The sequence below is a fragment of the Salmo salar genome, chromosome 19 (assembly GCF_965601325.2).
Source record: "Salmo salar chromosome 19, fSalSal1, whole genome shotgun sequence".
Classification (NCBI taxonomy): domain Eukaryota; kingdom Metazoa; phylum Chordata; class Actinopteri; order Salmoniformes; family Salmonidae; genus Salmo; species Salmo salar.
This window is the reverse complement of record NC_138309.1, coordinates 72,431,247-72,453,895: the sequence shown is the minus strand read 5'-3', so window position 1 is coordinate 72,453,895 and position 22,649 is coordinate 72,431,247. Positions and strand designations below refer to the sequence as shown.

At 40.8% G+C, this 22,649-nt stretch overlaps 1 protein-coding gene across 1 annotated transcript in view; it reads right to left on the bottom strand.

Annotated features, from left to right (window-relative positions):
* LOC106579432 (cadherin-23) overlaps nt 1-22,649 on the bottom strand; it is a 692,150-nt gene that overhangs the window by 239,043 nt on the left and 430,458 nt on the right. Inside the window, exons 19-21 of the mRNA XM_082965932.1 lie at nt 4,384-4,500; nt 1,855-1,967; nt 1,534-1,641 (exon numbers count right to left, since the gene is read on the bottom strand). Of these exons, the coding sequence (XP_082822058.1) occupies nt 1,534-1,641; nt 1,855-1,967; nt 4,384-4,500 (338 nt within the window). The remainder of the gene's footprint in view (nt 1-1,533; nt 1,642-1,854; nt 1,968-4,383; nt 4,501-22,649) is intronic.

The following is a 22,649-nucleotide window of genomic DNA, read 5'->3' as shown; positions in this document are numbered from 1 at the left end:
CTACTAAAGGACACCAATAAAAAGAAGAGACTTGCTTGGGCCAAGAAACACCATCAATGGACATTAGAACAGTGGAAATCTGTCCTTTGGTCTGATGAGTCCAAATTTGAGATTTTTGGTTCCAACCGCTGTGTCTTTGTGAGACGAGGAGTAGGTGAACGGATGATCTCCGCGTGTGTGGTTCCCACCGTGAAGCATGGAGGATGAGGTGTGATGGTGGGGGTGCTTTGTTGGTGACACTGCCAGTGATTTATTTAGAATTCAACATTGCTACCACAGCATTCTGCAGCGATATGCTGGTTTGCACTTAGTTTTTCAACAAGACAATGACCCAACACACTTCCAGGCTGTGTAAGGACTATTTGACCAAGAAGAAGAGTGATGGAGTACTGCATCAGATGACCTGGCCTCCACAATCACCCAATTGAGATGGTTTGAGATGAGTTGGACCACAGAGTTACGGAAAAGCAGCCAACAAGTGCTCATCATATGTGGGAACTCATTCAAGACTGTTGGAAAAGCATTCCAGGTGAAGCTGGTTGAGAGAATGCCAAGCGTGTGCAAAGCTGTCATCAAGGCAAAGGGTGGCTACTTTGAAGAATCTAAAATCTAAAATATATTTTGATTTGTTTAACACTTTTTTGGTTAAATAGTTTTGATGTTTTCACTATTATTCTACAATGTAGAAAATATTAAAATAAAGAAAAACCTTTGAATGAGTAAGTGTTGATTTGCACTGTTGGACACTTGCTGTATCTTTCCACTTACTGTCAGAACACAGTGGGTTAGGTATACATATGCTCACTGCAATCAAGTCTTTCCGTTACCCGAATGTACTACATGTAGAAATGTCACTCGCCCCCAAATTCTAAACCTCATGTATTGTATGTCTCGCAGTTGATTTGTTGTCTTTCTGTTCGAGCACAGTAGGTTAGGCTCATATATGCTGCAATCAAGTATTTATTTGTCTGTCAGCAGACTCTGCACTACCTGTAGAAGTGTCTCTTTATCCCTTATCCATTTAGTATGTTTCCTCTGGCTACATATTGTACAGCACAGTCAATTTATTTCCTCCAAAATACCGTGCAGTCATATCCAATCAAAAATGTAAAAATTCCAATTCACTTAACTAGGCAAGCCAGTTAAGAACAAATTCTTATTTTCAATGACGGCCTAGGAACACTGGGTTAACTGCCTTGTTCAGGGGCAGAACGACAGATTTGTACCTTGTCAGCTCAGGGATTCGATCTTGCAACCTTTCGGTTACTAGTCCAATGCTCTAACCACTAGGCTACCTGCCACCCCACAGATGAAAGAGAACAGGAAAAATCCTATCCATAAAAAAGTGTAAAGTGGTTGAAAAATCTTACTTTCAATTGAATTGCTATGGACAAGGCAGTGGTCTGTCTGTCTCATGGAGTCCGCTCACCACAAAAGACCCTTGCTAATTTCTTCATATCTACTGTACAAGCCATAGTTCATTTCTGGGGGTCAGGGCATCAAATGTCAAAGATCAAGGCAAGCTGAACTCACAGAGATGACGTCAGTGTTGATGGGGCTCATCTCCACTACGTTGGCGTGATAGGGCTCGTCTCGCCACATGGGGGCATTGTCATTGATGTCCAGGATGGTGATGTTCACCTGGAGGGAGGAGTAGAAAGGATTAATGACTGTTCTGAGTTCAGTTAAAGTCTTAGAGACAGAGAAGAGGGAGAGAGAGAGGGGGAGAGAGAGAGAAATGGAGAGAGACAGCAAGGGAGAGAAAGAGAGAGAAAAAAGAGAGAGAAAGAGAAGAATCTAAATGCTCTGAGAACAATAAGAAACATCAAAAGGTGTGAGAATGGAGGTGGTTACCGTGGCAATGCCAGTCTTTTGCAGTGGCCCCACCCCTCCATCCACAGCTCTGACAATCAGGATGTACTCTGACTTCAGCTCTCTGTCCAGTAAGGCTGTAGTGGTGATCTCTCCTGAAACACACAGGTAATGCATAGGTCAAACACACATTAGACACAACACAGCATATACAAAAACACACAGACGCGCATGCATAGACACATGCACACTCGCTCTCTAGTGTAACGGGGTTAAGTGTTCTGCTAACAGCTTTGCTTCCTCCAACGGACCAACGGTTTGAGCCACCCAACAGGTACTGATTGGATGGCTCCATCCGCAACATTTCAAGCTAGCTGTGGAATGAGCTTACGGCACGTTCTTAATTACTTTGCACCACAGTGACTCAGTTCCTCATTTTATGATCGGATCCCCTGCCGCTTTTGGTTGCGCCCGGTCTCCAGAGGCAGCCAGCCAATGCATTGCTTTGGTCTGAAGTAACAGTTCTGCAGCACACACTACGCTCTCTCTCTCTTTCTCTTTGAAGTGTTCGCTGAGGAGGGGTAGCTACAGGGCTTGAAATTAATCGCCTCTGTCTGAGACGATTCAAAACAGACTCTGGATCCCAAATTCATACAACCACTGTACATTTTTTAAAGCAATGAGGCTGATGCAACAGATCAGACTTAAATTGTTGATTAACTTTTCATATTATAAGCGCAGAAATGCGCACACGGCAGTAGGATATGCATGAATGTTCCATAATGCAATTAGCGGGAACACACCGTTCTAAAGAAGCGCACTGCACATGTGAGCGGTTTTATGTGACAGAAATTAAAACATCTGTTACAAATGTAGAAAGAGGGGATATGTAAAAGACGCAAACATTAGCTTGAGTTGCTAATATGACTAGGATTGTGTCTTTAGCTGCTGGACAATGAAATTATGTGGATTTGAAAACCAATAGAATATGAAAGAAATGCTGGTTTCAATTACATAAGGAAGTGTTTATAAAATAAACCCCCTTAACATTTCTATGACCTGATTTTGGCAAGGCTACTTTGAAACAAGGTAAGACATGCCTCATAAAATGAGGATGGAAGTGCAGGACATACAATTTTTGTGGGGAGTGCAGAGGATTTTAAGTAAATGAATGAATGGCTACATAGCTAGCTAGCTAGCTAGCTCACTACACTCTACAATTCATAATAGACTGGCACTATGTAGTCAGATAGTTAGCTATACCTATTGCCAGAAAGTAAATACATTATTCAGCTAATAAAAACAGAATCTAATTCATGTTAATAAGCTAACCCCATCATTGTTATGGCCAGCCATCTTTGTCTTATGATAATGGTATTTGGTCATATGATTATGGCAGGATGCAAAGATAGGCAATAGAAAGAGTGATAGAGAGAGAGCACCAACCATGTTGAGGCAGGGAGAGGACTAACATGTAATCAGGTGAGAATTTGAGTTATAAGGCACTATTCAGTTCAACTCCTCATCTTTGCTGACTGTAGCCCTAGTGCTATAACAAACAGTTGTTGCCTGCATTCTGATTTAATTTGGTTGTCATGGCAGGGGTCAGAGACAGTCAGTAGAGAGAGGGAGAGCACAACCATGTTGAGGCACAGGGAGAGGACAAACAGATAATCATGTGACAATTTGGAATTGTAGTTATAAGGCTATCTGGTAAAGCACTTTGCACAGCAATTTATATTGTACACAGATTGGAACTATCGGTTCAACTTCTCATCTTTGCTGACTGTACCCCATTTGCTATAGCAAATGTATATTTTTTCAATTTTATTTTTACTAGCATGGTGAAGGGAACACAAATAGAATAATGGGTTTTGTTATATACTGGTTGATTATTTATTTAAAAAAACTGAGGCGTACGCAACTATGGGGCAAAACAGACGGGGTTGGCTTAGATGTTTGACCACTGTAAGCCATATTTCGTCTCCAATGTTTATTGAAAACATGAATGAGCACTTGTGGTCTCTCAAATATATCGTTACAGTTGTTGGTTAGCTAGCTTTAGCCATATTAGCATTGACATGAAATCCGTCAAAACACCTCAAAACAAGACATGGTATCAATAACAAGATGAAACGAGCTGAAACGAGCCACGTACAATTCCCCACATGGCAGTTTCTTGTCATTCTAGCTATCAATCTGGCCATCCAGAATCACAACAACACACAGACTATTGCCCCATGGAAGCGCTCACAACGTTTTTGTGACGTTGTCAGCCAACCCATCTATTAAAGATGGGGTGTGGTGGTGACTTTCTGAACAGTTAACAGTAAGAACACAATTTTAAGTAATATAGAAAAAATATGCCGTTTCAATTGTGATTGGGGTATACTGACCAATTTATGAGGACATTTTTTGATACATTTCCCCTTCAAAATTCACCAGAAATAACAATTTCACAGGTATTACCAAAAAATCTGAGAGGGGTGTTGACACCGGAACCCATTGACCCTTACCACCCCAATATCCAACACAAAGTTACGCCTTGCACACACATGCACACACACTCACCTGAGCGCGTGTTGAGGCGGAACTGGGAGGAGCCCTGTAGAGAGTAGATGAGTGAGGCCTGTCCAAACTCCCGGGAGGCGTCCAGATCAGTGGCATTCACAAACACAACCGTCGCCCCTGAGGAAGAGAGAGAGGGGAGGAGTGAGTGAGAAAGAGGGGGAGAAAGAGGAAGGGATATCAAGAGTGAGGGGTAAAAATGTATATGAGGAGTGAGAGAGAGGGGAGCAAGAGGGGGGATCAGTGAGAGAGGCATCTTTCAACCTCCACTCTCCCACACTCAGCTACACTGACAGAGTGGCACTGAGTGGGTTTATGGATTAGTGGATTATCAGCAGCTTGTTTGGTATTATGGTCCATGCATGGAAGAGCCCTGATAAATATCCAGGGAAGGTGATGAGAGGCTAGGTCCAGAGCCCCACGGTTAGCTAGTTAAGTTAGCTCCATGGTCCACCTCCACAGTCCACTTTGCTTTCAAATTGGCACTTCAGTGTGTGTGTTTGTGTGTGTGTGTGAGAGAGAGAGAGAGTATGTGTGTGTGCATGTGTGTTTGTCTGACACATTTGCCAAGCTCTGCAGTAGCTCTGGCGGACGAGGGAGTAGTCACTTATCTCAATTCCTCCAGTGATTGGAAACAAAACTATTGTATACTCTGAAGACATTCATGAGAATGAATAGTGATAGTAATTTAACTGCACTGGCAAAATAATATGTAAAACTACATAAGAAGATATGAGACAAGAGGGGATACAAGTCGAGACATAAAAAACGATACAAAGCAAAGAAAGGAATATCATTGAAACTCAAGGTAAAGGGTAAGAAGTGATAGGGTGAGGTTTGGCCATTAAACTAGTCTATTATTATTGTACAAGGCAATTGTAATGATCTACAGTGTCAAAGCTGTTTGAATTGAACAGAAGGAATGAATGGACACCCAGTTTTAGCCATTGACCTCATTGTAACACCAGGGCTGGGTCTGAAAACGTGACTTGCTGTCCTTGTTTCCACCACTTCTGGCCTCTCTCCCAAAGTGCATTGGAGGATGGAGGAAGCAGGGTTTTTGAAGGCTAGTTTTTAGACACAACCCAGCTGTCTTCTGTGAGTGACTCCAACTGTAGATATATAATTTTGTATGTTATAAAGGGATTTACTTTGACTACGTAATGCATTCATGACACAGAAAATGATGTAGTATTGGACACCATCTGGATGTCACCGTGACATGTCAATTAACTAACGTAACGACAATCCAGTGCGAAATAAATGCAAATGATCAATACAATATGTCACGTCCTGACCAGCAGAGGGAGGTATGGTATCAGTTTTGGGTCAGGATGTGGCAGGTTTTTTGTATGTTAAGGGGTTTGTGTTGGTGATTAGACTCCCAATTGAAGGCAGGTGTGTTGAGTTGCCTTTGATTGGGAGTCTTATATAGTGGTGTGTGTTTTTCTTTGGGGTTGTGGGTAGTTGTTTTTGCACTGTGTTTTGTATAGCCTGCAAAACTGTTGCGAGTATCATTTATTGTTTTGTTTTTTCACTGTGGATGCTTTGCGTGTGTCTCATTAAAAGAAAATGAGTATCCACAACTCTGCTGCATTTTGGTCCTCTCTTCAACACCACGACATAACCTGTGACACAATAGTATTGTATCGAGGTGGTCACCGACGTGAGTTGCTTCCCACCGGTCAGCAATTGCTCCCACCGGGCAGCTGTAGGCTGTCACATTTTGTTCCATCCCACTTGACTTCATTTGGAGTAGGATAGCAGCCTACACGACAAATAACTTGTAATATTGGTATAAACCATCTTGAAACCGGCTTGCGACAACACGGGGCACATTGTCCTTCACTCTCGCTAAGGAGAGGGAAGTAGCTAGATAGTGTATACAGTATTGGTAGAGAGAAATAGCTAGATAGGGTAGCCAATATCAGGCCAGGGGGACAGCTAAAGCACATTTATTGCAGTGATTTTCACTGAAAATGTGCAACTACGCCATTACTGTTTAGATTTGATTAAAAAAAAAATAATAATAATAATTCTGAAAACTCTCCCAAGTCCCAACTTCGGCAGACAAGTTTCAAATTCTCCCTGACGTTTCTAGCTACAAGCACAAACTAGCTAGCTGAGGTTGGAAGTGCGGGCGTTCGTATCCAATTGACTCTCATTGCAAGACATACATCATCAAATTGGGAACCAGGTGTGTCTGTATAACCTCCCCCGTTCAAAATCTGCCCACAATAAGCATACCGATAAGCAGACCACCTGCCTTCCCGCTTTTGGGACAACGACTCCCATTGTTAGAGACTATCAAAACCAAATCAAATTGTATTTGTCACATGCGCCGAATACAACAGCTGTAGACCTTACAGTGAAATGCTTACTTACAAGCCCATACCAAAAAAAGTAAGAGGTAAAAATAACAAATAATTAAAGAGCAGCAGTAAAATAACAATAGCTGGGCTATATACAGGGGGTACCGGTACAGAGTCAATGTGTGGGGGCACCGGTGTCGAGGTAATTGAGGTAATATGTACATGTAGGTAGGGTTATTAAAGTCACTATGCATAGATAATAACAGAGAGTAGCAGCAGCGTAAAAGAGGAGGATGGGCAACGCAAATAGTCTGGGTTGTCATTTAATTAGATGTTCAGGAGTCTTATGGCTTGGGGGTAGAAGCTGTTTAGAAGCCTCTTGGACCTAGACGTACCGCTTGCCGTGCGGTAGCAGGGAGAACAGTCTATGACTAGGGTGGCTGGAGTCTTTGACAATTTTTAGGGCCTTCCTCTGACATCGCCTGGTAAAGAGGTCCTGGAAAGCAGGAAGCTTGTTGCCATTCCAGGCAGTGATACAACCCGTCAGGATGCTCTCGATGGTGCAGCTGTAAAACCTTTTGAGGATCTGAGGACCCTTGCCAAATATTTTCAGTCTCCTGAGGGGGAATAGGTTTTGTCGTGCCATTTTCACGACTGTCTTGGTGTGCTTGGACCATGTTAGTTTGTTGGTGATGTGGACGCCAAGGAACTTGAAGCTCTCAACCTGCTCCACTACAGCCCCATCCATGAGCGTTTATTTGTTCTTTGTGATCCCCCTCCCCCCCTTGGAATGAAGGGGGGGGGGAGGTATCACAAGAACAAATAAACTGCTCTCCCTTTCTCCTTTAAAGACTCTGAGTGGCCTTGAGGTAGGTCAGGAGACAAAAGACAGATGCTCTGGCGATCAGTTGACCATCTTTTACAACTCTTACAACCATCTTTAACAGCCAGGAATGTGGAGTTCAGGAGAAAGGGAGTCTGGCCATGATACCCATTGTAACAAAGAAAAGTGGCACCAATAGCCCACTGACATTTAAACACATTTCTGAAAAATGTATCAAACTGAAGCATACTGTGACATTTCTTCCATATTTTTCTGTCATTAAAAGGCATGTTTAGAACCTACAGGATACATACAGTTGAAGACGGAAGTTTACATATACTTAGGCTGGAGTCATTAAAACTCGTTTTTCAACCACTCCACAAACTATAGTTTTGGCAAGTTGGTTAGGAGATCTACTTTGTGCATGACACAAGTAATTTTTCCAACAATAGTTTACAGACAGATTATTTCACTTATAATTCACAGTATCACAATTCTAGTGGTTCAGAAGTGTACATACACTGAGTTGACTGTGCCTTTAACCTCTTTGGGCTAGGGGGTAGTATTTTGACGTCCAGATGAAAAGCGTGCCCAAAGTAAACTGCCTGTTACTCAGGCCCAGAAGCTAGGATATGCATATAATTGGTAGATTTGGATAGAAAACACTCTAAAGTTAAAATTATGTCTGTGAGTATAGCAGAACTGATATGGCAGGTGAAACCCCGAGGACAAACCATCAACAAAAAAAAAGAAATTCAGCCTACCACTGTTTCCAATGGCTGTCATGTTTATTATGAGGCAAAATCCTCCCAGATTGCAGTTCCTAGGGCTTCAACTAGATGTCAACAGTCTTTAGAAAGAGTTTCAGGCTTGTTTTTGGAAACATTTGCTAGAATTTGTAGGTTTTTTTACATTTTGGCTGTAGTGTTTTCATGCACGTGGATGAGAGCGCGTTCTTTGTTGTTTATCTCCGGTAAAGACAATAACGATTCTCCGTCTTAAATTTTATCGTTTATTTACGTATTAGGGTACCTGAGGTTTGATTGTAAACGTTGTTTGACCTGTTTGGAGAAGTTTATTGGTAACGTTTGGGATTCATTTTGCATGCATTTTGAAGGAGGGAAACCGGTGGATTATTGAATGAAGCGCGCCAGCTAAACTGAGTTTTTGGGGTAATAAAGAAGGACTTTATCGAACAAAAGGACCATTTGTGATGTAGCTGGGACCTTTTGGAGTGCCAACAGAAGAAGCTCTTCAAAGGTAAGGCTTTTATTATAATGCTATTTCTGACTTTCGTGGCGCACCTGCCTGGTTGAAAAATGTTTTTCATGCTTTTGTATGCGGGGCGCTGTCCTCAGATAATCGCATGGTGTGCTTTTGACATAAAGCCTTTTTGGAATCTGACTCAGCGGCTGGATTAACAAGAAGTTAAGCTTTATTTTGATGTATGACACTTGTATTTTCATGAATCTTAAATATTTCTATTTCTGTAATTTCAATTTCGCGCTCTGCAATTTCACCGGATGTTGTTGAGGTGGGTCGCTAGTGGAATGTCTGCGCCAGAAAGGTTAAAGCTTGTATTACCATATCATCTTTGTATGTACTGGTGGCCATCACAAAGCCCTGACCTCAATCGCATAGAAAATGTGTGGGCAGAACTGAAAAAGTGTGTGAGAGCAAGGAGGCCTACAAACCTGACTCAGTTACACCAGCTATCAGGAGGAATGGGCCAAAATTCACCCAACTTATTGTGGGAAGCTTGTGGAAGGCTACCCGAAACGTTTGACCCAAGTTAAATAATTTAAAGGCAATGCTACCAAATACTAATTGAGTGTATGTAAACTTCTGACCCACTGGGAATGTGATGAAAGAAATAAAAGCTGAAACAAATCATTCTCTCATTCTCTCCCTCTCTACTCTGACATTTCACATTCTTAAAATAAAGTGGTGATCCTAATTTACCTAATACAGGGAATTTTTACTAGGATTAAATGTCAGGAATTGTGAAAAACTGAGTTTAAATGTATTTGGGGTCACATAGAAATGTGCTTGTTATTGAAAGAAAAGCACATTTTTGGTCCATTAAAATAACATCAAATTGATCAGAAATGCAGTGTAGACATTGCTAATGTTGTAAATTACTATTGTAGCTGGAAACAACTGATTTTTTTATGGAATATCTACATAGGCGTACAGAGGCCCATTATCAGCAACCATCACTCTTGTGTTCCAATGGCAAGTTGTGTTAGCTAATCCAAGTTTATAATTTTAAAAGGCTAATTGATCACTAGAAAAACCTTTTGCAAGCTTAAAACTGAAAACAGCTGAAAACTGTTGTTCTGATAATTTTTTTTTATAAAACTGGCTGTCATGACTTCCGCCGAATGTTGGAGCCTCTCCTTGTTTGGGCGGAGTTCGGCGGTCGTCGTCGCCGGCTTTCTAGCTGCCACGATCCACATTTTTTTCCCCAGTAGTTATGTCTTGATTGTTCACACCTGGTTCCCATTACGTTATTATTATTTCCCTATTTAACCCTCTAGTTCTCATTATGTTTTGTGCGTGATTGTTTCCTGGTGTTGTGTTAGTCTTTTGTGTTAGGGTTTTGTTATTCGTGCATGGATTTATTTGGCTGATTATTTTCCCGAGTAAAGTACGATATTTTACTCAGTTCTGTGTTCTGTGCCTGGATCCGTCCTCATCTCTGCACAACTGACACCTGACAGAATCACGCACCACTTTTTTATGGAGTCAGCAGGTGCACCCAGTCCTCCGGTACCAGTGGAGGAAAGCGTCCAGCAGCACGCGACGATGCTCCAACATCTTGGCACAGCCATGGATCGCGTGCTGCTCACCATGGAGCGATGGGAAAGAGGGGGTGTTCCCACAACCCCATCAACTTCACTCCAACCAACACTACAACCCACACCGCTGTCCACCCCTCCGTCACCTGGACCCAGTGGGATTCGGCTCTCGCTCCTGAGCGCTTATGATGGGACGGCTGCTGGGTGCCAGGCGTTCCTGCTCCAGTTGGAGCTCTACCTGGTGGCCGTTCACCCGGCTCCCTCGGGATACGAGAGCGTGTCCACCCTCATCTCCTGTCTGTCGATTACAGGCTCAAAATGGCCAGAAACAAAGTTTCTTCTGAAACTTGTCAGTCTATTCTTGTTCTGAGAAATGAAGGCTATTCCATGCGAGAAATTGCCAAGAAACTGAAGATCTCGTACAGCGCTATGTACTACTCCCTTCACAGAACACGCAAACTGGCTCTAACCAGAATAGAAAGAGGAGTGGGAGGCCCCGGTGCACAACTGAGCAAGAGGACAAGTACATTAGAGTGTCTAGTTTGAGAAACAGCCGCCTCACAAGTCTTCAACTGGCAGCTTCATTAAATAGTACCCACAAAACACCAGTCTCAACGTCAACAGTGAAGAGGCGACTTCGGGATGCTGGCCTTCTAGGCAGAGTTGCAAAGAAAAAGCCATGTCTCAGACTGGCCAATAGAAAAAAAAGGTTAAGATGTGTAAAAGAACACAGAGACTGGACAGAGGTGATAACCACTCACTGGCAAAGTGCGAACCACTCACTGGCATCTGACTTTTTGAATACTTTATACTCCAGCTATCTGTATCCCCTCATCTATAAGCCCCCAACAGTGACCAGTTCATCTGCTACCCTTACTGACAATATTTTTACAAATTCTTTGAATAATGTGGCTAATACAGGTATACTTTATACTGACATTTCTGACCTCTTTCTAATTTTCCACTTCTTTTTAGCAGCTGGAAATGAACAGACTGATTAGTAGCATTAAATGTAGAATATATAATATTGTGAGCACTTAAAGATGTTGATTGATTATATTTAATGGGAAAATGTTCCTAATCAGGCCGATGTGGAGTCTGCTTACCAGACTTTTCTCACATCTTTCAATTCTGTATTTCACCAATGCTTACCCTTAATTAAACCATGTATGAGAGCAGCGGATGGGTTCTGGAAACCTTGGTTTACCGCCGGTCTCAAAAAATCCTCAGTAAAAAAAACTAGTTGTATAAAAAGTTTCTCACAAATTTACTCACCTACTTCGGATATCCATAAAAATATAATTTACTAACATATTCCAAGAATCCTTAAATAATACAACGTCAACTTGGACAATCATCAATCAACTGTTGAGTAAGAAAAAGGCATCTAAACTATCCCATCTCAATGTATTGTTGGAAATAAGACCTAGAGTGATCCTGATGTTTTTTTTCTGGTGAATGTGGGTTCCTCTCTGTCAAAGAAATTTGAGAAAATGTATGGAAATCCCTTGAATTACATTAAGAGACATTTCCCTTCTCTGCTTCAATTTGATCCTTGTGATGTAATGGAGGTGATGGAGGTTATTGGTAACTTAAAGATACACTATAAGATACACCTGTGCCCAAAAAAGTGAAGGTAACCTGCCTAAATGACTACTGCCCTGTAGCACTCACGTTGAAAAGATGGTCATGGCTCACATCTACACCATCATCCCAGAAACCCTAGACCCACTCCAATTTGCATACCGCCCCAACAGATCCACAGATGATACAATCTCAATCGCTCTCCACACTGCCCTTTCCCACCTGGACAAAACTAACACCTATGTGAAAATACTGTTAATTGACTACAGTTCAACACCATAGCGCACTCAAAAATCATCACTAAGTTAAGAAACATGGGACTAAACACCTCCCTCTGCAACTGAATCCTAGACTTCCTGATGGGCCGCCCCCACGTGGTAAGGGTAGGTAACAACACATCTGCCACGTTGATCCTCAAAACAGGGGCCCCTCAGGGGTGTGTGCTCAGTCCCCTCCTGTAATCCCTATTCACTCATGACTGCATGGCCAGGCATGACTCCAACACCATCATTAAGTTTGCCGATGACACAACAGTCCGACAACCAACAACGATGAGACAGCCTATAGGGAGGAGGTCAGAGACCTGGCCGTGTGGTGCAAGAACAACAACCTCTCCCTCAACGGATCAAGACAAAGGAGGTGATTGTGGACTACAGGAAAAGGAGGACTGAGCATGCCCACATTCTCAACGACAAAACCTATTCCCCCTCAGGAGACTGAAAAGATTTTGCATGAGTCCTCAGATCCTCAAAAAGTTATACAGCTGCACTATCGAGAGCATCCTGACTGGTTGCATCACTGCCTGGTATGGCAACTGTTCGGCCTCCATCTGCAAGGCAAAACAGAGGGTAGTGCGTATGGCCCAGTACCACACTGGGGCCAAGCTTCCTGCCATCCAGGACCGTAACCCAGGCGGTGTCAGAGGAAGGCCCTAAAAATTGTTAAAGACTCCAGCCACCCTAATCATAGACAGTTCTCTCTGCTACCACATGGCAAGCGTTATCGGAGCGCCAAGTCTAGGTCCAAAAGACTTCTTAACAGCTTCTACCCCAAGCCATAAGACTCCTGAACAGCTAATCAAATGGCTACCCAGACTATCTGCTTCCCACCCAACCTTTTCCGCTGCTGCTACTCTCTGTTTATTAACTATGCATAGTCACTTTAACTATACCTACATTTACATATTACCTCAATTACCTCAGCTAACCAGTGCCCCCACACATTGACTCTGTTCCGGTACCCCCTGTATATAGCCTCACTATTGTTTGTTTTACTGCTGCTCTTTAATTATTTGTACCATTTTTTTTTAAACATTTTTTTTACTTATCTGTTTTTTACTTAACTTCTTTGGGATAGGGGGCAGTATTTTCACGGCCGGATAAAAAACGTACCCAATTTAATCTGGTTACTACTCCTGCCCAGAAACTAGAATATGCATATAATTAGTAGATTTGGATAGAAAACACTCTAAAGTTTCTAAGACTGTTTGACTGCTGTCTGTGAGTATAACAGAACTCATATGGCAGGCCAAAATCTGAGAAGATTCCATACAAGAAGTGCCCTGTCTGACAATATGTTGTCCTTCTGTTGCATCTCTATCGACAATACAGCATCTGTGCTGTAACGTGACACTTTCTAAGGCTTCCATTGGCTCTCTAAAGCCACCAGAAAGTGGAATGGGGTGTCTGCTGTCTCTGGGCAAAGTACAGCAGCAGAGTTTGAAAGTGGGCAGCCTGGCGACAGTGAGACTGGAGATGCGCGGTCACGAGACTTCTACATTTTTTTCTTTCAGTCTTTGAATGAATACAACGTCGCCCGGTTGGAATATTAGCGCTATTTTATGAGAAAAATAGCAAAAAATTAATTTTAAACAGCGTTTGACATGCTTCTAAGTACGGTAATGGAATATTTTGACATTTTTGGTCACGAAATGCGCTCGCGCGTTACCCTTCGGATAGTGACCTGAACGCATGAACAAACGGAGGTATTTGGATATAACTATGGATTACTTGGAACCAAAACAACAACATTTGTTGTTGAAGTAGAAGTCCTGGGAGTGCATTCTGATGAAGAACAGCAAAGGTAATCCAATTTTTCTAATAGTAATTCTGAGTTTAGGTGACCCCGAATTTGGCGGATGTCAAAATAGCTAGCCGTGATGGCCGAGCTATGTACGCAGAATATTGCAAAATGTGCTTTCGCCGAAAAGCTATTTTAAAATCGGACATAGCGATTGCATAAAGGAGTTCTGTATCTATAATTCTTAAAATAATTGTTATGTATTTTGTCAACGTTTATCATGAGTAATTTAGTAAATTCACCAGATGTTTTCGGTGGGTATGCTAGTTCTGAACATCACATGCTAATGTAAAAATATGAACTTGATTGAACAAAACATGCATGTATTGTATAACATAATGTCCTAGGAGTGTCATCTGATGAAGATCATCAAAGGTTAGTGCTGCATTTAGCTGTGGTTTTGGTTTATGTGACATATATGCTTGCTTGGAAAATGGCTGTGTGATTATTTGTGTCTATGTACTCTCCTAACATAATCTAATGTTAGGCTGTAAAGCCTTTTTGAAATAGGACAATGTGGTTAGATTAACGAGAGTCTTATCTTTAAAATGGTTTAAAATAGTTGATTGTTTGAGAAAATTGAATTGTGGTATTTTAGTTGGTTTTGTATTTCGCGCCGTGCGATGCCATTGGCTGTTGGCTAGGGGTTCCGCGCTAGCGGAACGTCTGTCCTCAACAGGTTAACACTTATTTTTCTGAAAACTGCATTGTTGGTTAAGGGCTTGTAAGTAAGCATTTCACTGTAGGTCTACACCTGTTGTGTTCGGCACATGTGACAAATAAGATTTGATTCGAACCCTTAAAACGGACGCTATTTGCTCTAGCGCCTTTGTGTTAAGACTTGTTGTGTTTATAAAGGTTTGTAATGTGCAAAAGTGCAATGTACGTCTCAAAATAATGAAATAACATTGTTAAAAACCCTTTAGAAGCCTATAGCAGCCGCAAACAGCCTTGTATTCCTAATAATAATAATCTGTGTCAATACGTTTCTAACAACCTGTTGTCGTATTTGCATGGCTGTTGTCATCAACCAGAAACAGGGTTTAATGAAATTTGACATTTTAAACTATTTTTTTCACTTCAATAGTCAAAATGATGGCGCCGAAGCGGCCATAGCTTTTCACTGTATAAGAGACTGAACAATAATATGAACACAAAAGGCAACAACTTCAAAGATTTTAGTGTGTTACAGTTCATATGCGGAAATCAGTCAATTGAAATAAATGCATTACACACTAATCTATGGATTTCACATGACTGGGAATACAGATACAGTATGTATCCGGTGTGACCACCATTTGCCCCATTTGCCTCATTCTTCAAAGTAGCCACCCTTTGCCTTGATGACAACTTTGCACACTCTTGGCATTCTCTCAACCAGATTCATGAGGTAGTCACCTGGAATGCATTTCAATTAACAGGTGTGTCTTGTTAAACATTCATTTGTGGAATTTATTTCCTTCTTAATGCATTTGAGCCATTCAGTTGTTTTGTGACAAGGTAGGGGTGGTATACAGAGGATAGCCCTATTTGGTAAAAGACCAAGTCCATGTTATGGCAAGAACGGCTCAAATAAGCAAAGAGAAATGACAGTCCATCTTTATTTTAAGACATGAAGGTCAGTCAATACATAACATTTCAAGAACGTTTAAAGTTTCTTCAAGTGCAGTCGCAAAAACCATCAAGCGCTATGATGAAACTGGCTCTCATGAGGATCGCCACAGGAAAGGATGACCCAGAGTTACCTCTGCTGCAGAGGATAAGTTCATTGGAGTTACCAGCACCTCAGATTGCACCCCAAATAAATGCTTCACAGAGTTCAAGTAACAGACACATCTCAACATCAACTGTTCAGAGGAGACTGTGTGAATCAAGCCTTCATGGTTGAATTTATGCAAATACACCACTAATAAAGGACATCAATAAGAAGAGACTTACTTGGGCAAAGAAACACGAGTAATGGACATTAGACCGGTGGAAATCTGTCCTTTGGTCTGATGAATCCAAATTTCAGATTTTTGGTTCCAACCTCCGTGTCTTTGGGAGACGCAGAGTTGGTGAATGGAGGATCTCTGCATGTGTGGTTCCCATCGTGAAGCATGGAGGAGGAGGTGTGATGGTATGGGGGTGCTTTGCTTGTGACACTGTCAGTGATTTATTTAGAATGTAAGGCACACTTAACCAGCATTGCTACCACAACATTCTGCAGCTATACGCAATCCCATCTGGTTTGTGCTAAGTGGGACTATCATTTGTTTTTCAACAGGACATTGACCCAACACACCTCCAGGCTGTGTAAGGGCTATTTGACCAAGAAGGAGATTGATGGAGTATTGCATCAGATAACCTTGCCTCCACAATCACCCAACCTCAACCCAGTTGAGATGGTTTGGGATAAGTTGGAACCCAGAGTGATGGAAAAACAGCCAACAAGTGCTCAGCATATGTGGGAACTCCTTCAAGAATGTTGTAAAAGCATTCCAGGTGAAGCAGGTTGTGAGAATAACAAGAGTGTGCAAAGCTGTCCTCAAGGCAAAGGGTGGCTTTTTTGAAGAATCTCAAATATAATATATTTTTTGATTTCTTTAACACTTTTTTGGTTACTATATGATTTCATGTGTTATTTCATAGTTTTGATGTCTGCATTATTTTCCCACAATGTAGAAAATAGTAGAAATAAAGTAAAACCCTTGAATGAGTAGGTGTGTCCAAACTTTTGACTGGTACTGTATATTATGATAAATAGAATTGAAACGTGTAGGTCTTTATGGTAAGTGGTAAAATAAGTATAGCCAGTTATAATTGTACTGGCTTAGCAGATACTAAGAAAAGACGATCAGTATTTACCTGGTTAAAAGAGGATGGAGAATCTCCTTCTTGGTCAGAAGGAATATAATATCTACTGTTTACAGGAAACTCATTCAACAACTTTGGAGATACTTCTCCCATGGGCAAAAAAACTCAAAAGGGGTGATGATATTAATTAACAATAATTTTGATCCAAACGTGCAATTTGTTACAACAGATCCGCAAGGAAGATGGATCCTTTTAATTATTTTATTGGAGCATAAACAGATTTGGCTCATTAATCTATACAGTCCAAATAATGATGATCCACGTTTCTTTAAAAAATATATATAACAATTTATCAAGCCTACAAACAATAAGCGACTCAATTATTATGGTGGGAAATTATAATACGGTTTTAAATAACTCAATGGACCATAAAGGAAATCACACAAGAACTATCATCCTCATGCACTTCCTGTTGTGTTCGTTTCATGTTAAATAATTCTGTGTTCCCGGTCCAAAAAGACTGCCCCATTATAGCTGATTATAAATCCATAATAATACATATATTATCACCTAATGTTGTGTTATATCTTTTTATCATCTTAAGTTCTTGTGAACATTACAAGTTTTGAACTTCTATTTGCTATTTATGGCCTGTAGGCCTCATTGATCTGAGCTCATACAACTCGTTTCTGAGTAAAAAAAGCATAATGTATGGATTATTTTATAACAAATACTTTTATATTATTTTATAACAAATACTCAGATGGAACTTATTGTGCTATTTATCACAGACTACTTTGTGTCAAAGTTTAACTCCTTAGAGCTAGACTATAACACAATTGATATGGTAGGCAACATTCCAAAGAAAAACCAACCAGAAATATTTTGTTTTTGAGGTCCCAGGCTCATATAATGGGAAGCTTTGGGTCCTATACAATTCCAGCTCCCAGATTGCAATTCTTGTGGCTTTCACTAGATGTCAACAGTCTATTTTTAAGGTTTCAGGGTTGTTTCTTCAAAAACCGGCAAGAACTTCGATCGTTTGTACAAAGCCTCAAAAAAGCTTTTATATACCAGAGCTGCAAGACAAGTTCAATATATTATTGAAACAATTTTGCGATTGTTTGTGAGAATGCCAACAGGTGTGGTTCCCGTGGGGAAAGATTCTATTCTATTCTAAAGGTTCCCGTGGGGGTTGCCATGGAATCCAAGAAGGGAAGTGAGGTGTGTGTGTGTGGTGTGTGTGTGTGTGTGTGTGTGTGTGTGTGTGTGTGTGTGTGTGTGTGGGGGGGGGATTGTGGACACACATTGCATGTGGGGTCTGGGAGAGCAAGTGTGTCCATCTGATGAATGGGCATGTGCCTGAACTCAATTTTATACACGAATTGTAGTCTCACCCATTTATTTCTAGTGACCAGTCATTTTTGACCAAGGAACATTACAGGTGTAAAAAAGTTAAATAAAACACCCAAAATGTAATGAAAATCATCAAACTGTATTTTGTGTGTTCAGATGCCCTGTGTGGACAAAGTCATGGAATCTTATGGCAATCAGATTAAATGAACTTCATTTTTTAGAGAGAGAACTTGTAAATGGGTCCAATTTGACCAGAACACAGCAGGAGGGTTAAGGAAATTAAGAATATTATGGATATTTTGGAACTAGTACAAATATGGAGGCTTCAATATCCTGACTTAGTGAGATATACATGGCGGAGGCTCAATCAAGCTAGTTTTCTTGACTACTTTCTTCTGTCATTCTTGTTGGCACCAGAAGTAAAACAAATACTTTATATGGACACAGAATGGAGACGGACCGTCAAATAAATGGCATAAACAGTGCCTTCGGAAAGTATTCAGACCCCTTGTCTTCTTCCACATTTTGTTAGATTACAGCCTTATTCTAAAATGGACTTTAACCTGTTAGGGCTAGGGGGCAGTATTGACACGGCTGGATAAAAAACGTACCCGATTTAATCTGGTTACTACTCCTGCCCAGTAGCTAGAATATGCATATAATTATTGGCTTTGGATAGAAAACACCCTAAAGTTTCTAAAACTGTTTGAATGGTGTCTGTGAGTATAACAGAACTCATATGGCAGGCCAAAACCTGAGAAGATTCCATGCAGGAAGTGGCCTGTCTGACAATTTCTTGCCCTTCTTGATTATCTCTATCCATTACAGAGGATCTCTGCTGTTACGTGACACTTCCTACGGCTCCCATGGGCTCTCAGAAGGCGGCAAAAAGCTGAATCGTGGCTTTGCAGGCTCTGGCTGAAAAAAAGTAGCGCGTTTGGGTAGTGGCTGGTTACAGTACTGTGAGACTCAGGCGCGTGCCCGAGTCGACCGAATGCTTTGTTTTCTTTTGTCTGTTTACCTAAACGCAGATTCCCGGTCGGAATATTATCGCTTTTTTACGAGAAAAATGGCATAAAAATGGATTTTAAACAGCGGTTGACATGCTTCGAAGTACGGTAATGGAATATTTAGAATTTTTTTGTCACGGATTGCGCCATGCTCGTGACCCTTATTTACACTTCGGATAGTGTCTTGAACGCACGAACAAAACGCCGCTGTTTGGATATAACTATGGATTATTTTGGACCAAACCAACATTTGTTATTGAAGTAGCAGTCCTGGGAGTGCATTCTGACGAAGAACATCAAAGGTAATCAAACTTTTGTAATAGTAAATCTGACTTTGGTCAGGGCTAAACTTGCTGGGTGTCTAAATGGCTAGCCGTGATGGCTGGGCTATCTACTGAGAATATTGCAAAATGTGCTTTCACCGAAAAGCTATTTTAAAATCGGACACCTCGATTGCACAAAGGAGTTCTGTATCTATAATTCTTAAAATAATTGTTATGTTTTTTGTGAACGTTTATCGTGAGTAATTTAGTAAATTGTTAGTAAATTCCCCGGAAGTTTGCGGGGGGTATGCTAGTTCTGAACGTCACATGCTAATGTAAAAAGCTGTTTTTTGATATAAATATGAACTTGATTGAACAAAACACGCATGTATTGTATAACATAATGTCCTAGGTGTGTCATCTGATGAAGATCATCAAAGGTTAGTGCTGCATTTAGCTGTCTTCTGGGTTTTTGTGACATTATATGCTAGCTTGAAAAATGGGTGTGTGGAAGGCTACCTGAAATGTTTGACCCAAGTTAAACAATTTATAGGCAATGCTGCCAAATACTAATTGAGTGTTTGTAAACTTCTGACCCACTGGGAATGTGATGAAAGAAATAAAATCTGAAAGAAATAATTCTCTCTACTATTATTCTGACACTTCACATTCTTAAAATAAAGTGGTGATCATAACTGACCTAAGACAGAGAATTTTTACTAGGATTAAATGTCAGGAATTGTGAAAAACTGAGTTTGAATGTATTTCGCTAAGGTGTGTGTAAACTTCCGACTTCAACTGTAAGTATAGCAGATCCCCTTATTGTATGGAACACTTTGACATGTGCCTTTAGAGGCCTTGCAATTCAATACTCATCTTTAAAACAATAGCAATTCAGGACAAAATAGTTTATTTTAACAAAGGAAATAGAGGGACTAACAGTACAGATAGCAATACAAACTGTACCATATAGGCACAGAATGAGTTAGAAAAAAAACACAAAGAACTGGAGGAACTTACTCAAGAAAGATTAGGTGTAATATATTATACAACTTAATCGAACTGGATTGAATATGGGAAGAAATGCACACAATTCTTTTTTAGTCTTCAGCATAGAAATTCTACCATACTGAATTGGTAACACTTTATTTGACACCCAGCTTGATAATCATACAAGCCAGAGTGTCATTTCATGTACTTGCCCTTATATCAGTCAACAGTCAAAAAGAGGGTGTCTTGTCCTGCTCCTGATGCGAAAAAACAAACATGGTGGCGTGCACAAATGACCCATCATCAGATTACCTTTGATTTCGATAAAGTGTTTTACGAAATTATTTCAATGAGCTCACCCGTGATGTGATGAATTGGACATAGTAATTGCTATTAGCTAACTCCTATTATGGTTTCTGTCACCCGAAAGTTAGCTAAATTTGACCGCTTGTGTTAGGTCACTCTTTCCTCAGTTAGCACTACGACTAATGTAGCCTACATTTTCCGGTTTGGATGAGAATTGTGTTATGCTGTCACTACTTCTGTGAATGTCTGAACATTGCATCCAAAAATAAACTGGTCACATTGAGGACATACCATTGTAAATACTGTGCTTGTACAAAACGTTTCCGTGAATAAACAGAGGCCAGCTCAAACGCTGACTGTTGAGTCAATCGTAAGTGGACGTTCTAAATAAGTGTTCTAACCACACCGGTTTGAGCGTACACTTCAGGGACCATTGTAGAATAACCCCTCACGTGTGTGTTCGTACGTGACCGATTTTGAAGGGGATTTTTTTATTATGTTACTTGGATTGACGCACCAGTGCATCAATCAACTCTAGGGTGTTAAAGTTGTGTATAGTAACCCCAGGTGTAAAATAGTAAATAATGGCTAATTCTCAGAAAGTATTAAACTGTCAAGAGGAGTAAAACAAGGTTGTCCACTATCAGCATATCTGTTTAGTATGGCCATCAAAATGTTAGCTATTAAAATCAGATCCAACAATAATATCAATGGGCCAGAAATCCAGGGCTTAAAAATAAAGGTGTCATTGTACGCTGATGATTCATTTTTTATTTTAAATCCACAATTTAATCCCTGCACATTCTCATAGAGGATCTAGATCATTTTTCTAACCTATCTGGATTACAAACGGATTATGACAAGTATTTTTATGGATTTTTATTTTTTATTTTATTTAACCTTTATTTAGCTAGGCAAGTCAGTTAACAACAAATTCTTATTTACAATGATGGCCTACCAAAAGGCAAAAGGCCTCCTGCGGGGACGGGGGCTGGGATTAAAAATAAAAATATAGGGCAAAACACACATCATGACAAGAGAGACACCACAACACAACATAAAGAGAGAGCTAAGACAACAACATAGCAAGAGTGTACCATTAGGGTAACCTCAACCCACTATAAAAGCAGTCGCACCACGCTTCGCTCCACAGGTAATATTACACTTCGCTACATTACAACGGCTTGATTTGTTTGATCTGAGCAATTCTTCTTAGCTAGCTACATAGCCGTCTTTGTATCAAAGATAATTGTGTAGTTTAGAGTAACTGAGTAATTATCGAGGCTAGCTATCTTCGTCCTCCTAACGTAGTCAACACTGCTAGCTGCTAGCTAGCTAGTCATCACTGTTAGCTAGCCAACTTCTACCGACTAGCAGCACCGCAGAAACTATTACATTACAACGCAACGACTTGATTAGTGTGGTGTTAGTGTTAGTTAGCCAGCTACATAGTTGTCTTTGCTGTCTCTGTATCTAAGATAATTGTGTAGTTTGAGTTTGAGTATTATCGAGGTGTGCTAGCCAGCCGCGACGCGGCGCCAGACTTACTCAACACACCTAGTCATCATTAACCCACTGCCAGCTAGCCAACCGTTACCGACTAGCAGCGCTGTAGTTACTAATACTTTACAACGGAACGATTTGACTAGTGCAGTGTTACCTAGCTAGCTACCTAGTTGTCTTTGTCATAGCTTGATAATTGTTAATTGATAATTGTTAGTTAGCCAGCCATCGAGGTTAGCTAGCCAGCTATTTCCGTCCCCCGCGACGCCATTTTTCCTAACCTAGCCAACTAGCCAACTATTACCGACGAGCAGCATTGTTGAAACTAAATACACTACAAGGAACGTCTTGATTAGTGTTATGTTAGCTAGCTAGCTACAAAGTTGCTTTGTATCATGACAAGGTGTAGTACTGAAACTACCGAGGTTACCTAGCCAGCTACACGT